Here is a 15,661-nt window from a genome sequence, read left to right on the forward strand (position 1 = left end):
GGCAGATGGGCCGTGGGGTTTTCCCATCAGACGGTTCATATGGTCCTCATCTGCCCCAGGTGCACCCAGCCAACGGTTTCCCATCTGCTTGGGGCTCGGGGCTGTGCCATCTTCCTCACAGGCAAAGACTCTCCTTTGTTCCAAGTAATCAGAGCAAGGGGCTTCTTTCCCAAAGAGCAGACCCCATCTGATTTTCCCTCCTAAAACACTAGTCCAGAGACTAAAGTTCTGTGAGCGACTGTAGTTGGTCCAGCTTCCATCAGACATGTTTTTAGCCGCCACACCTGCCCTGCTCTGAATTGGGTCTCAAGCCCTCAGAAGGGCAGTGCAAAGGCTGGTCTGGCTCAGCTTTAAGTTATGTTTTTCCATGACAACTAAGTAATTAAGGGTGTCTTATATGAACCACCTCCACCCTTTCGATGAGGTTACTTTAATAGAAAATAAAACATGGTCAGGGACCTAAAAGTCCCACCACCACTTGGCTGGACCCATGTCCTCCTTAGTGTCCTCCCTAAGTCAGCTGGCGTGGAAGCCGCTGCCTGGGTTCTGGATAAGATGGCAGCTTTGGGGGACAGCCAGGAAGCTGAGGACTGACTGCACTCGTGAGCAGGTGCCCCCCAATCGATGATCTCCTGGGCACTGGGTGGCGGGTGCTGGGCTCCCTTTGCTTCCTCCTGAGGCCTGGGATGCGTTGGAATCCTCTCTCAGCTGCCCCTGCTTTTCCATCTCTGACAGTTCACGTCTGGGGTACAGAGGAGGTTGCGGCCTGGCTTGAGCACCTCAGTCTTTGTGAGTATAGAGATATCTTCATCCGCCACGACATCCGGGGCCCTGAGCTCCTGCAGCTTGAGCGGAGGGACCTCAAGGTACTTTCCCATTGTTCACATCCTGGGGGGGGCCCTGGCTTTGCCCACAGGTGCACAGGGCACGCAGGGTCCCAGGCTCTGTCCTCAAGTAGCTCCCAGTCTATGCGAGGACACCGGAATGCTGAGGCTGGCAGCGGGGGAGGGGGCTAGAGCAGCCCAGGCAGGTGAGGGTGCCTGGGCTGGAGCCTCCTGACCCCCCCCGGTGGTGCCCGACTTGTGCCTCGGGAACGGGCACAGGGAGGCCTGATGGGGCCAGGGGTCCAGGGGCGTCATCAGTGATGGCCTAGCCAACTGTAAGGCTGTCGTTTTTTACAGGATTTCTTCCCATTTTGTTCCCTGTGAGCCCCGGGGGGCTAGCTGAGGCAGCCTGAGCACATCGGGCTGGGCCTCTGGTCACTCTCCACAGGTTCCATGCTGGTTTTCCTTTTGACTTTCAGGACCTTGGGGTGACCAAAGTGGGTCACATGAAGAGGATCCTCCATGGAATCAGGGAGCTGAGCCGGAGTACTCCTGCCAGCGAGGCCTAGCCAGAGTCTTCACAGCATGCGCCTGCCCCTCGTCCCCCAACTGAAGCATCCGCCACAGGGCCTGGCGTGCCACCGCCTGCCTTCCTGGGCCTGGCAGCTGCTAGCAGAGCTTATATCATGGTGCTATTCTCTTCCCCATGGGTACAGCGCGTCAGGAGGACCCTCGCGCGTCCACTGGATAGGGGACACTTCACGTGCTCCCCTCCGGCCCCCAGGCAGGTCTGAACCACAGCAACACAGCTACCTTCCAAACAGAGGCCTAGCAACCTCGCAGCTCCAGGAGCCTGCATGGTGGGCAGGGCTCACGACTGCCAGGGACACCCCAGAGCCCAGCACTCTCCTTGGCTGGACCTTGTCCTGTGTGCTCGGATCCATGTTGGAGGAAGCCTGGGCTCTGCAGCCCTTCCCCAAGCCTGGCTCTGGGCTGGCCCACAGCAGAGTGGGCAGTCCCTGGGCTTCACAGCCAGAGGATCCAGTGTGATTGTCCGTACTGCAGCCTGGATGAGAACGTGAGCTCCAACTCTTCCTGGAGCCTCTTAGGACCATGCTTGCTCCTCTCCGCCCCCCCAGCAGAGCCCCCACACCTATTCAAGCTCTCCAGCTTGAAAGCCCTTCGCCTGCCTGGCATCAGGAGAGCAGATCCTCAGCTCATTGGGGGCAGAATGAAGGTGTCCCATCTTAGCAAGGGAAATGTGCACGCTCCGCCCCTCGCCCAACCCCCGCATGCTTGTCTGGCTGTGCAGACCCCTGGAGAAGGCCTCGCAGGGCCTTCTCATAAGCCAAGAGTGCTGCAGTCTCTCTCTCTCAGTTCCCTCCTAATGGGGATAGAAGTCAAAGGAGGCAGTCTTTGCTCGGGGTTAAGAAGAAAGTGTGGGCCTGGCCACCTGGTCCTTGCCCTGCCACTGGTTCCTTTCTCTCCTTCCTCTTTCATGAGATATCACTCTCGGGAGGCCCACAAATCAATTCTGTTCCACCAACATTTATTAAATGGTAATTTTGTCATCCTCAGGGGGTGACCCCCACAGTCCCCGCCCTGGCAAAGCCCACAAGGTCTATGGGAACAGAGCCTGCCCACATCAGGCTCCAAAGGGCTGGAGAGATCACATCTGTGCTCTTCTGGGGGCTCAAAAAGCCTCTCTGGTGACTGCCCAGCTTACCCAAGCATAACAGATCAGTCATGAAGCCGAGAACATTGGTGAGCAGAAGTGATCGGAAGCCAAGACAGATGAGGAGAGCTGGCCTGCACGGCAGGTAGTTGGGCCCAGGATCCTGCGTTTCTAGGATGGCTGACACCATCGGTACCAAGCTGGAGAGCCCTGAGAGATTGGCAGGGTCCTGGACCACTCCAGTAAGCAATGTGGGGATGCCTGTGCACCCTTTCTCAGAAGCCCGACTCTAAATGCAAATAGTGGGATGCAGAGGATTTCAGAGGAAGACAATTTTATTGATAGACAGTCACCAAAATATTTCATACTGTTCACAGGCTACAGGTTAAGCACCCCTGGTGTAGACCCACCCCCTCATTTTACAGAGTAGGGAATTGAGACCATACTGCCCTAGGTTCATGAGTGGGCTTGATGCCTTGGGATCCTAAAACCTGCTCACGTAATAGAAGTAAGCCCCCCCACCTCCAGACCTAGGCCACCCCAGGGCAGGATCCAGCCCATCTGGCTCAGGGTCTGCTGGTATCCCCTTCTGATTTCACACACTCTCCTATGGCCATGCTCAGCCTCTTCTGCGCAGGAGGCCATGGCCTTCCTGGGGATGTCCCTCTGCATCTGCTCTCCTGTTAAATAGCAGTCTCAGTCTGTGGGGAGAGAGACTTTCACTCCTCCTCAGTCTTGAGTGGGGTGGGAGTGCTGTGACACCTGTTGCCTATCAGTGGAGTATTTGCCTCTGGAAAAAAAAAAGGCTATCATCATTGGGTTAGAATCCTGTGCTGGTTATCCCTCCACACCATCTCCCCTCCCTGCGCACACACACATATTCAGCACACATGCACACACAGCACACACATTACGTACACACACCATACACACACCATACACACACACACACACACACACACACACACACACACACACACACACACACACACACACACACACACACACACGACCTTCTGGATAGACCACCCAAAAGCTTGATTAACTTGGCCAGCAGGGTCCCAGGCCTCAGCTTCCTGGTCCACATGGCCCACCAGCTTAGCATCTTGAGCCTAAAATTCTCAGTCCTCTGCTGGTCCTTGGACGTTGCCTCCAGACCCACAGTATCTAAAATTACACCAAATTACCAACATAAATGTTTTGGAAAATGTCAGATTTCCTTCGGAAATGTCTAGTATTTTGTAGGGATTCTGGCATGGATGAAATTGAAGCTCTACTCCCTTCTCAAAGGGGAAGAGTGATCCTACCCTCTTTGCCAGAGCATTCACAGCAGGCACCCTGACCACTAGGCTTTCCCCTTATGGTTACCTCCTGGAAGGCAGTGGGTGATGCTAGCGGTACCTGCCTACCAGAACAACCTGAAGAGGGTTCTTTAAATGGGAATTTTTCTCTATTGGTACTAAAGCAGAATTGAATTTATTAGAGTTTCACTTAGATAAGTTTTTCTTGAAAACCTGCTGTGGCTAAATCACGGTAAAACTTGGAAACCCAAACCCAAAGGAGGCACTGTGGCTTCGGAGTAGACAATGTGCCTAGAACCCAGGAGGACCCAGGTCTGGGTCCTGCCCCAGAAGCTAACTCTTTCTGCAATTCTGGGCAAGCCACTTGAGTCCTCTGTGCCTCAGTTTCCTCACCTGGACCCCAGAACTTCGAAGGTCCTGGTCCCATGACACGGAAACCATCTGCTCAGGAGTTCTGAGTAAACAGAAGTCCTTGTTTACCTGTCAGTATCCATAGTAGCAGTTGGCTAGGCACAATCATGGCCTCATTATATCAAGCTAGACATCCTCATGCCATTTGTTTAGCTAGCTGAGATGTGGTGGAAGGAGGCAACTGAAGCAGAGACGACCTTTCTTAGCAGTCCTGGTTAATGACTGGCAGGACTCTTGGCCAGCAGGCAGAGGTGCTGACTGCCAGGTCCTTGGGTAGCCGCCATTGTGGCCACCTCATACATGGGCATCTCCAGCTCAGCTTGACCCAAAATGAAGTTTTCCAATTCTTAGATCTCAAATCCCTGCTGTTGACATTTCCCAGTAGAGATGGAATCAGATGTTCAGCATTCCGTCAATAATGGGAAATAGTGGCAGTTATGAGCCTCTCCCACATCTTCTCAAGGCTGGACAGGCCCAGGCCCTTTCATGTGGGGTCTGGGCCTCTCATCCAGAGCCAAACCCAGGGCTTCAGAAGAGGCGTGGCCAGGCTCTGTCACTTCTCTCTTGCCCCTGTGCTCCTGTTCATGCTGCCTCGGTCTACATTGATCTGCCATCCACTAAACTGCCCAGAGCTTCCCCTTGGAGTTCTCTGACCATGGGGTTTTTGAGCCTCAATGTGAGGCCTGAAATGTGTCCGTTACACATCATCTACTTGGATTAGGCCTGACATTCTTGCATGTCTCCAAGAGTTCCTGAATTGTTTTCTGAATTATATTCTTACTAACTGCCCCTTCCAGCTTTGCCATCTGTGGGCTTAATCAGCATGCCTTGGCTGCCTTCCTCAGTGCTGCTAATCCCTGGGTAGGGCCCTCTCGCCCTTCTCGAAAACCGGTGCTCTGGTCTCTACAGCCAGACCATTCTAGCAGCTTTATGCAGTCCTCATCTTTCCATCTTGGCTCCAATGTGATTCCAGCCTCTTTGTCAAATGTGGAGTCTTCAAGCCTTCCCTAATCTACCCCACCCCCAGTCTTGTATCCCTGTCCCGGAAAAGGGACATTATCGGTTAGGCCTAGCTTGTTCTCAGTAATCTCACGCTGGCTCTTAAACAAAAATTGGTATTTCAGGCATCTATTTTCTTTTAATTATTGATGCATTTTGTTTTGACATCCCATTCATTTCTGAATGTCCTCCCCAACTGCTGCCCAGCAAGCTTTCTTTCACAACAGACATTATGGAAACTGTGTGTTCAGCATTCCATGCCCATGGCTCCCCATGTCTGTACTGAGGGCAGGTGACCAAGCTCAGCCATCAGAATTACGAAGCAGTTCAGCAAAATTAACCGACACATCAACTGAATCTGGAAGCATTATCTGTGTCCCATCGCTACTACTTCTTTGCTGAGAAAGGAGGGAGGTGCATGTTCTCAGCTCTACCCCTGGGCCAGAGTGGGCATTAGAATTCCCTTGAGTGTCCTTTCAGTTTTTATTATTTCCATTCGCATTATTGTTGTGTGTCTCTCCTTGGGTCCACTTACCGCACTCTGGATCCACTCATCCAAATCTTCCCAGGCTTCTCTGAATTATTCATATTTGTCATTTCCTATGCAGCACTCACAATGTTCCATTGTGTTTCTGTGCTACAATTTGTTGAGCCCTTTCCATAGTTGATGGATACCTACGTATCTGCTCTGTTTCTATGGGGTGTTTGACACCCTCTTTCCTGTCTTTAAACCCCATTCTGGCTCTCACTCATCTCTTTGCCCAGAGGGTCCCATTTGAGGAACTGAGCTTTGTCAGTATGGATCATCCCTCCACTTGTGCAGATCTCAGCTCCTCTGGGCAGCTCCACTTGAGTTGTTGAAACTGCCCAGGCCCCTGAGACTCAGGGGCTTTCTTTTCCAAGTGCTGACTCATCACTCAGCGTGTCAAGGTGAAGTCAAACTTGTTTGCCTAGGATAACGCAGTCCACTTCCTTCCCTTTCTGAAAATTTGGGCCTTTGCCACCCTCTGCCAGTTCCCATTCTCTCTCCATTATTCCTGATCAAGAGAGTGGTTTAGCAGACATGCTCTTTGGGGATTTGGGGGCTCCCTCAAGCACAGTGACCACCAAGCTGCACAGATTCTGTCCTGTCTTAGCCTCCCTCGTAGATTGTAGATGGCAGAGGGGGCGGGTGCACAAGAGAGAGAGGAACCCCTTGGTGGAGGCCCACATGAGGCCTGGTGAGCTTTCTGGGGGTGGAGGAGGAAGGTACCCAGGAGCCCAAGTTACAGGAGAAGATAGGAGAACGCATTGAGTGACCATCACAGACCTACGATGGTGGAGGGGGAAGATCAGGATGGGAATGGGGGGCAAGAGATTCAGGTTCTGGTCACAGGCCCACTGTGGACCTTTGGTTCCTCATCTTTGAACAAATGGTCAGGTCTAGGGAGCTGCTGAGATTAGGCCAGGGGAGAGGAACATCGAGAACAGCGGACTGTCATCCTCCATCTCTGACAGAAAAGCACAGCTGTGTGTAGAGTAAGAGCAGAAGAGCATAGCCACAAGGCTTGGCCAGAGGGGCCCAAGAGAGATTTTCTTGAGTTTCGAAGGGATTGAGTCAGGAAGGAACTTGTGAAATCTCTTCCCAGGAAAACCAGAATTAAAGTGAGAGAAGTGTCTGTGGGTCACTAAGATTCCAAAGTGCAGAGTACTGCTCACATCCCCATGGGGTTGAGCATGATAGAAATGCCCCCATTTTACAGATGAGAAAAAAAGCTAAGAGGTCAGGTGACTTCCAGGGTAACAAAATCAGGAACGTGCTGGACCCTATGCAGACACTGAGGTTGTGGGAGGCCTCCAAAGACTGGAAGGCCTGTTCTAGAAAGGACTCACAAGCAGGTGCCATTTGGACCAGCTGCCCTCTGAGGTTCTTCCCCCCACCCCGGGCTACAAGGCTCTTCTGTGCCAGCCAACTTCATTGACTGGGCAGGGGGTGCCTCCTGCGCCCACCATCTGAGGATGTCCAGTATGGTCTATAGCTCCCCTTTATGAGCCCTCATCATCTAACGACACAGATCTAATGATCTAACCCTAACCTCATTGTGGAGATGCAGAAATGGGTGCAGTGCAGCACTGCCTAGTGGCCCCAGCCACATGGGGTCCTTCCCTCCTAGACCTTCCCAAGCTCCCCAGATTTTAGAGTTCATACGGGTGGGATACAAGCAGGGTGCTATAGGCTTCAAGAGCGAGGACACCCCCTCACACATACGGTTTCACTCCATCACTAGTGAATTTCCCAGCCTGCCTAGAAGCTTTGATGGCCAGGAGCCACCCCCAACCCACCCTGTGCCAAGTACAAGGCTTTGCTTTCTGTCATTGTTGAGAGTATTATTTTAAAATGTGTATTATCCGTGGTAAAAGCAAAACAAAAACAAAAGATTGTTTACGTAAAGTGTGGTTTTCTTTTTTAAACAAAATTGTGTGTACTGTAGACAGATTGTCTCCTCAAGACATCAACAGCAGCGGCTTGGCTGACCCTGTTCAGGACGTTGTGATGTCACTGTTCTTGCACGTGGGTAACGGACTGTGTTGCTGGACCCTGGGGAGCTGCCACAGCAGCATCTGTTTCTCTGGGGGTCCTGCCCGAAGGAAGGAGGGAGCGCAGGGTCCCAGAGCACCGTGGAGCCAAGGTTTCGTGCCTTAGGATGGGACCCAACTCGCCTCGTATTTATTATCTTAATTTATACAGTGATTACCATGGAAACAAATGCCTCTTGTATCTTAATGTACATAGTTCACATCTGGGCTGTTGTAAATAAGTTGGTCTTGTATATAAAGGAAGCCTGTTTTCCACCCTCCACTGCCTGAGCCTGCGTTGTCATTGCCAACCCTTTGCCATGGTGCTGAGTCCTTCCAGAATGAACCTGTGCTGCTTTGGGGAGCATCAAATGTGCACCAAAGGAGCCATGTTGGGTGGGTACAGCAGGTCCCGGAGAGCTGTGGCTGAGACCTAAGATTGCCCAGATCTCATTCACTGGAGCAGGGAGGACAGGGACGGGAACCAAGTGCCCAAGGGAGCAAGGTCGGCCATTGGAGGTTACCCACAGTCTTAGCTACCTTGAGCCCCGAGATGGCCTGCATGGGCCCATGGTAGAACTCAAACTTAGGTCCAAGGCCTGATTCCCAGTTGGGGCTAAGGATGTGATGGCAGCTGAATATAGAATTCTACCAAGTCCCCCAGAGTGTTTGACACCCCTCTGAGGATGGGGCAGACCTGTGTCCCCATTTCACAGATGGAATATCAGGTTGAGAGAGGTCAATAGGCTAGCTCAGAGTCATCCAGCACATAAGTGTCTGAGGCCAGATTTCAAGCCCAGACCTCTCTACTCTGACACCTCACTACTACTGTTGAAATAGGAATTGTGTGAAAGAGTTAGAGGAGCCCATCTCCTGAAAGTGTTCCGTTGGGGCTTCTTGGCCAAAGGCTGAAAGGAGGGCAGACAATGTGTAGACAGAGTCTGTACAAAACAAAGACACAAAACCAGGAGAAAGATATTGGGGAATCAGGGAAAGCTTCCTGAAGAAGGTGGCATTGGCGCCACACTTGAAGAAAGAAACTGAGGCAGCAATAAGGAGCAAGCACCTAGACATGGCAGTGGGAGAGATGACCAGGGCCAAAGGCAAAGAGGAAGAAGATGGGTGGAGAGAAGGCAGGAATCCTCTGGGCCAGTTTACCTTGTGCCATTGGACTGAAAGGAAGCCCCTGGTGTTTCTGAGTAAGGCAGTGGCCTAGGAGGAGGGATGGGAGGCAGGGAGCCTCTGCAGGAGGCCACAGGAACAGTGCAAGCAGAAGAGCTGAATTGTGGTGGAGGCTCAGGGAGCAAAGAGAAGGGAATGAATGAGAGGTGGCGTGGAGGAAAGGAGATGGACTGGTCTGGCAGGGGGTAGAGCTCAGGAGACAAGCAGCTTTCTCCCTCCTCCTCTCCCTCCCTCTCCAGACTTGGCACCCCTTTTATAATAAAGGGCTCAGTGCTTGTCCCTTGAATCTCCAGCTTAGCCTGTATAAATGATTCCCATTAGACTCTGGACCCAGCACCCACCCACCAGAAAACTCTACCTTCTTCCCTTGGCTGTGTCAGTGGGATTCAATCAGGAACAGGGATGGAGGACGATTTATTCACATCGTTAGAAGAAAATAAATAACGCCAAGCAGCGTAGATGGTGCCCTGTAAACCCTTCCCACACCCCCGCAGCCCAAGCCCTTTTTGACCTATAGGCCACCCCTTGCAGAGTAGCTTGGAGTCCACTGAGGACACTGCCAATGCTGAGGCATCTTCTCCCAGTGACAAATGCTCTATTCTGACTTCTGGGGCCTAAGAGACCCCAGCCTCTCTCTCTCCCACAACACCCACCGCTCTACCTCAGCCTTTCCCGACCAGGTAGCTACAAGGAAAGAGGTCAGTGGCAATTTTGCATCCTAGCAAAGAGCTGACCTCATCTTCAGTCAGGTGCTCTCTCCCTCACCCCCACCTCCTACAAAATGTGAGCAGTCAAAGGTCTGTGCTCAGCTCTGTCCTGTTAAGGAGGACAGGAATGTCAAGCAGTGAGCCACTCTCATGGTGCAAATCACTGTGATCTGAGCTGTACATGCAGGTGTTGGTGAGGAGAGAGACTGGATGGGGGAGGGGCAGGGATTAGCTGAAGGGCCTGGAATCGAGTCCAAGAAGGAGTCAAGTTCCACCCTTGCTCTGTTTCTCACTACCTGCATGACTGTGTTACCACTGGTTCAGCTCAAAGAGGACCAAGGGTTAACTAGACAATCACCATGGTTTCCTTTGGTTCTAAATCCCAAGACTAGGAAGGAGAAGGTAATGAGGACCTCAACTAGGGTGTTGGTGATGAGAAGAGAAAGGAAGACCCAGAGGTGGAATCCACAGGATGCAACAGTGAATGTGCTGGGGGAGCTGGGGAGGGTAAGAAGAGAGCTGAAGGGCTTAGAGGACAACTAGCCATAGCATCACCAGAATCGGGCTTCTTCCTACTCCCTTCCACCTGGCTAGTTCATTCTTCTTAGATTCATCCTGGAAGCTCCTGGGGGGGGGGGGGGGGGGGAGCAGTACATAATAAACTTTTCTCCTCCAGGCCCCTGGGCAGTATAGACAGACCCCATGCACCCTGGATAAAGGACTTCCTCAATTCTCTATTGAACATGACCCAAAATTGAAGACAATACTGTGTTTATCCCGAAATAGAACCCACCTTCCCCCACCCTGGGGAGAGCTCTCAGCCCACTGAGCCAGTCACGGATTCAGAGATATCTGCCCTAGCTCTGATATTTGCACAGGGCACTGGTTTCTTTCCCTGCTCCACTCAATCTGGACCTTGATCTTAGACTCCTGACCCTGTGTTTATATGCCAGAGCAACCCTCCCCACTCAGTATCTCTGGTCATGCTGACTTTGCCCAGCAAGAACAAACCTGAGATTACTCTCTTTATGTTACAGAAGCCCAGTCTCTCTAAAGTATTCCATGGGGAAAGAGCAGAGAGAATCTATTGGAGTTCTAAATTTAGCAGTGATGACCCAAAACCAAGCTTCCTTCTTGGAAGTCTATGCCTCTTTATTGGTTTTGGAACTGGGTCCAAGGTTAGAAGTTTTGTTCATTTTTAAACTAAGGTGCCACCTTCTCCTTTGGCGTCTTGCAAGCCAAAACACAAATATATTCAAGTGTTATTGCTAATGGAGTTTCAGGAGAAGATACCTTCATGGTCTCCAAGAATCTGTAGAGGCAAACACAAGGGTAGAGCTGTTGTCACTAGGTATTTTATTGGGCACCTTTCAAGAATGAAAGTGAATCATGATGGAGGGATGAGGGATAGATGTTTGAACACTGAATTCTGAATTATCCTAATGTAAAATACTCCTGGAATCCCTTATGCCATAGCCCCTGCCTTCCGCAGAAAGAGGAAAATGAGCCTGTCTTCTTCTTGACCCTACCTCCTTCCTCCTCCTCCTAAGCCTGTCTCTTTGGCTACAAATACACCTTGGCAAACTTGCCTCTACCCCACAAGAGACCAAGAATAGTGTCTCCCAAAGGATCAAAAACTCACTTCAGTTCCTCACCAAGGTCACTTTTGCTACCTTTCTACCCTCCTGGAATTAAAACTCCCTATCACATTGAGGATCAAATAGGAACTTGTTTGACATTTAAAGTTTCTCACAATCTGACTGCTTCCAGTCTTTTCTCTTTACAGGCAACTCCTCTCCTTGCATTCTGACCAGGGCTCTATCCACTGTACCTGTATATGGTATGCGTAGGGAAATAAGATAGACTGGTTTGGCCGCAAGAAATCTGGAGGAGAGGCAGGCTGGAGCCAGGTTGAACAAAATTTGGACTTTTTCTATATCAACAGTTATTGAAGGTTTATGGGCAAAATGGGAATGTTGGGGAATTAATCTGGTTGCAGTGGGCAGAATGGATTGGAAGGAAAGAGAATAAAAGCAAGAGACTCATTCTGAGGCTATTTCAATAGTCCTAGAAGAAGGACTTATGGAAGGAGTAGCAATGGAAAGGAGGTAACATGTGGAAGAGAAAGTAAGAAGCAGGAATTGGTAGAACCTGTTGATTGTAGTGGAGTGAGGGATGGAGGGGAGCCCTCAAACTGTAGGAAACGCAAGGAAGAATTAAAGGGGGGCAAGCTCAATTTTAGATATAGGGTGACTCAAAAGGCTAGAAGGCATAGCAAATCTATGCTTACTCAGGGTAGGAATTTGAAACAGTGAATTGAGGTAGAGGGCAATGTATGAGTTGAAAGGAATTTCTAATTCTAAGTTAAACATTTGTCTGGAGAAAAAAAGGAGTATGATTCAGTCTCAGGAGCTTCAAGGACAAATTAAATGCCTGTGGCCTCTACTTAGCTGAATGGATAGTATGTGTTCCAAACAGAAATTGGTACTTGTGGGTAAAGATTCTTCTGGAGAGAAGAACTATGTAAAGTTATAGTAAGACTGGGAATTATCAGCTCTTTTTTATGGAGAGAAAGCAATTGGAGGGTTTTCCCTGGTCTGAAACTAGGTTTGTGAACAGCTTGCCCCTCACTAAAATAAATAATTTGATAGATAAATAAAAATCAAAGCTAAAACCCTGGCTCTAAGATAAAATAAATATGGTAGAGTTTCCTCCTTCTAGGAGGTAGCATCTCAGCTAAAGACTGTAGTCAAAGCTAGAATCCATAAGAAGCCCTAGAACCGGGATTCTTAACCTGGGATCCATGGATAGATTTCAAGAGGTCCTTGAACCTGGATGGGGAAAAAATTATATCTTTTATTTCATTAACCTCTAACTGAAATTTAGCATTTCCTTCAATTATTTAAAAATATGATTTTGAGAAAGGGTCCATAAGCTCCACCAGACTGCCAGCCAAGGAGTCCGTGTCACAAAAAAGGTCAAGAATGTCTCCTCCAGAACAACAGGCCTAGCAAAGGAATGCCTTGGAATGGACAAGACCAGTAGAGCAACACACAGCAGAGGATATATACCCCACAAAACTAACAGAGAACATACCCGAAACACTTCCATAAGACCCTGGCAACTCTGGATCACTGTCAGAGATATGCGTTACTTTCCTTTGATGGTATGGCAATCTGTGAGAATGTGTGCCTCAGTTTTATAGGGGGAAGAATGTTCTAATGTTTTTTTTTCTTACAACACCATTTCATTAATTCCTTTTGCTTTGAACTAATTGTGTCCTCTGGCTGATAAGTAAAAGCAAACACATTGGTGGGGGCTCATAAGCTATGCCTTTTTCAAGTGGATTCAGTCCCAAAGATTCCCTTATACCTTAGATATCTTTGTTAGGAGTCCCAAACACAAGAGGGGTGGTATCTCAAGTTCTATGTAAATATATTGAGTTTAAAATACTAGTGAGACAGTCAAGTAGATACATGAGTTTGGAGCCCAGAAAAGAGATCGCAAATTGGATGAGAGAAGAAAGGGATGAGGCCCGACTCTGGAGTCAGAGATGAACCAGACCAGTTCCCATCACACAAGACACTGCTGAAACCAGCACCTTTGTGTATTTTGGATAGAGACTCAATTCTGCTCTCAAGGTCTGATGTACAGTAACACCCTGAGCTGTCCAATACCCCACCTGATCCTTACCTTGACTGAGTCTGCTGCAGGAAGGCTTCAGCTGCCTCTGGTTGGACATTCTTAAAAGTTTGAAACATGGAAAAAGACCGTAGAAACCCCATCAGGCCAGCGACTGTAAAGGAAATTTCACTTCCCTGAAAAATAATTCTGCAATGGAGGAAATAATGAACCAAGGTAAGTCTCTGAGTTTGTTGTGAAACAATAAATACACAGCCCCAGATCTTCAAATTATATTTCTAAGTAACTTCAGGCTTTCAACATGCTTTATCACCCATCATTCCCTTTGACCTCACAATCATCCCATGAAGTAGATCCTGGAGATATTACCCCATTTTACAAATGAAGAAACTGAGGCTCAGAGAGGAAATCAAATTGCGCTGGCTCAAGTCTGAGGATCTGGGTTCAGATCCCACTTCTGATGTTTCCTGCCTGTTTGACAGGTACACCAGGTCACCACCTCTCCTGGCCTAAGCTTTCACATCTGTCTAATGAAACAGGTAGATTTGATGGACTGAGTTCCTGGTAAGCTCTAGAGTTGCATGACTAATCAGCTGAGATAAGGTTTGAGCCTAGGTCTTCCCAATTCCAAGAGGAGCACCTGTTGCTTCAGCAGCTGCTCTTAAAATTCCATTCACATGCACCAAAAAACTTTTGTAATATGCATCCTGAAAAGATGTCTGATTCCCTCTGAGTAGGAAAACAACTGATTCTTCTCCAGAATGATTCCAATACCAGCTAATTGTGTGATATTCCCTCTCTGGGCTGAGCCCTAAAAGGAGGGGATGAGTCTAGAAGAGATTTTTTCCAATTCTAGAATGCTCTTTTAATGGTACAGCCCAATAGACACTCTGATGGGAGGTGGGGATGACAGCTTCTGGGTAGAAAGTCCACAACTCTATCACAGGTGGAATTTGAATTCAAGTTTTCCCAGAGAAGTTTAAAATAGAGTCAAGAAGGATTTGGTTAATTCACATTTATAAGCAAGGGATTGGAAATCCTCTTTGAGGGTCCTTCCAGCAATGGATTTTTTTTATTTTAAGATCTTTCATGTTTTCCCATAATTCTATACTAGGTGTTTCAAAGTCTTTGTGAAGTTTTGAGCTATTAAAACTTATAGCTACTTAAGCTTTAAAAATTAAGGCTTCACAAAGACTTTTGGGACACCTTGTATAAGAAAGGACTTTGGCAATGGGTTGTTTCTCACCTTTTTTTGTCTGGAAAAGGCACAAGATCAAGTATCTCTTGGTATTCAGAGAGGAGGACATGTAATTTTTCATTTGCATACTTATTAAGGACCACTTGAGTCTGCAATGAGAAAACTCCATTAAGAGAGGAAGAAAGGAAGACTTGTGGTTCATTCCCTGCAAGAGTTCTCAGAAATAGCACCTTGTAATAGTCTTCTGGATTGTCTGCAATTCTGGACCAAAACAGAAGACCAATGAGAATGTGGCAGTTTTACAGGGAGAGCCAGCCAGTGGTCTGAAAAAGCTGGAAAACTGAGGCAGGCAGAGGTGACTTGATCAGGGTCACACAACTAGTAAGTGTCTGAGGTAGGATTCAAACTCATGTCCTACTCATTCTCCAGACTACAGCTCTAACCCTAAGCTGCCTCTGTAAAGAAATCAGAGGGATCTATATCAGTGAAAGGAAGACCCATATGAACAAAATCACAAACCACTAAAGGGGATGCCTCAGTAGAGTCTACGGACAGGTAAGAGACTAACACTCATTAGTCATGACTGTCACATTCATCTTTCTTTTAAAGGGAATAAAAAAGTCATAGCAGAATTATAATCATTAATACCAGTTATTATTATTATAAACATTGACATACAACTTTGAGGTTTGTAAAGAGTTTTACACATTATTCATTTGAGTCTCTCAACTCCATGACATTGGTGCCATTGTTTTTACAGATGGATAAACTGAGGCAGGCTGAGCTTCAATGTCACACAACTAGTGTCTAAGATAGAATTCATACTCAGGTCTTCTTGACTCTAGGTCCTATCCACTGTACCATCTAGAGGCCTCAATAAATAATTCTGTATGTGGAAGCAAAGTTATTGGTGTGGCAAGTCATTAGAGGCCATGGGTTCATAGATAGATTTTAGGGAGTCTGAACCCAGATGGGAAAAAAAAATCACATCTTTTTTTTTTTTTTCAAACAACCTCTTACTGAAATTTAGCATTTCCTTCCATTATGAATTTTTTTAAAAATCACATTATTCTGTAACGGGGTCCAGAGGCTTCACCAGATGACCAAGGGATCCCTGGTACAAAAAGGTAGCCCTGCTATAGATGAGGCCTTTGGCAGAAAAAAGA

General features: G+C 48.4%; 2 protein-coding genes across 17 annotated transcripts in view; one reads left to right on the forward strand and one right to left on the reverse strand.

Annotated features, from left to right (window-relative positions):
* DGKD (diacylglycerol kinase delta) overlaps nt 1-8,047 on the forward strand; it is a 113,008-nt gene extending 104,961 nt beyond the window's left edge. For 5 of the 7 annotated variants that reach the window (XM_072640547.1, XM_072640551.1, XM_072640550.1 and 2 more), the window contains one exon: nt 736-1,443. In XM_072640547.1, the coding sequence (XP_072496648.1) occupies nt 736-1,016 (281 nt within the window). In that variant the 3' untranslated portion in view covers nt 1,017-1,443. Of the gene's footprint in view, nt 1-735 lie in introns of all 7 variants that reach the window. The other 2 variants (XM_072640548.1, XM_072640549.1) reach the window with 2 other exon arrangements.
* The window catches only part of LOC140525303 (putative methyltransferase DDB_G0268948), a 29,419-nt gene continuing 16,574 nt past the window's right edge, over nt 2,817-15,661 (reverse strand). For 9 of the 10 annotated variants that reach the window (XM_072640567.1, XM_072640566.1, XM_072640568.1 and 6 more), the window contains 3 exons: nt 14,544-14,644; nt 13,349-13,486; nt 10,787-10,967 (listed from right to left, as the gene is read on the reverse strand). In XM_072640567.1, coding sequence (XP_072496668.1) covers nt 10,859-10,967; nt 13,349-13,486; nt 14,544-14,644 — 348 coding nt within the window. In that variant the 3' untranslated portion in view covers nt 10,787-10,858. Of the gene's footprint in view, nt 3,290-10,786; nt 10,968-13,348; nt 13,487-14,543; nt 14,645-15,661 lie in introns of those variants that run through there. The other variant, XM_072640569.1, reaches the window with a different exon arrangement.

This window comes from Notamacropus eugenii, chromosome 2 (assembly GCF_028372415.1).
Source record: "Notamacropus eugenii isolate mMacEug1 chromosome 2, mMacEug1.pri_v2, whole genome shotgun sequence".
NCBI lineage: Eukaryota > Metazoa > Chordata > Mammalia > Diprotodontia > Macropodidae > Notamacropus > Notamacropus eugenii.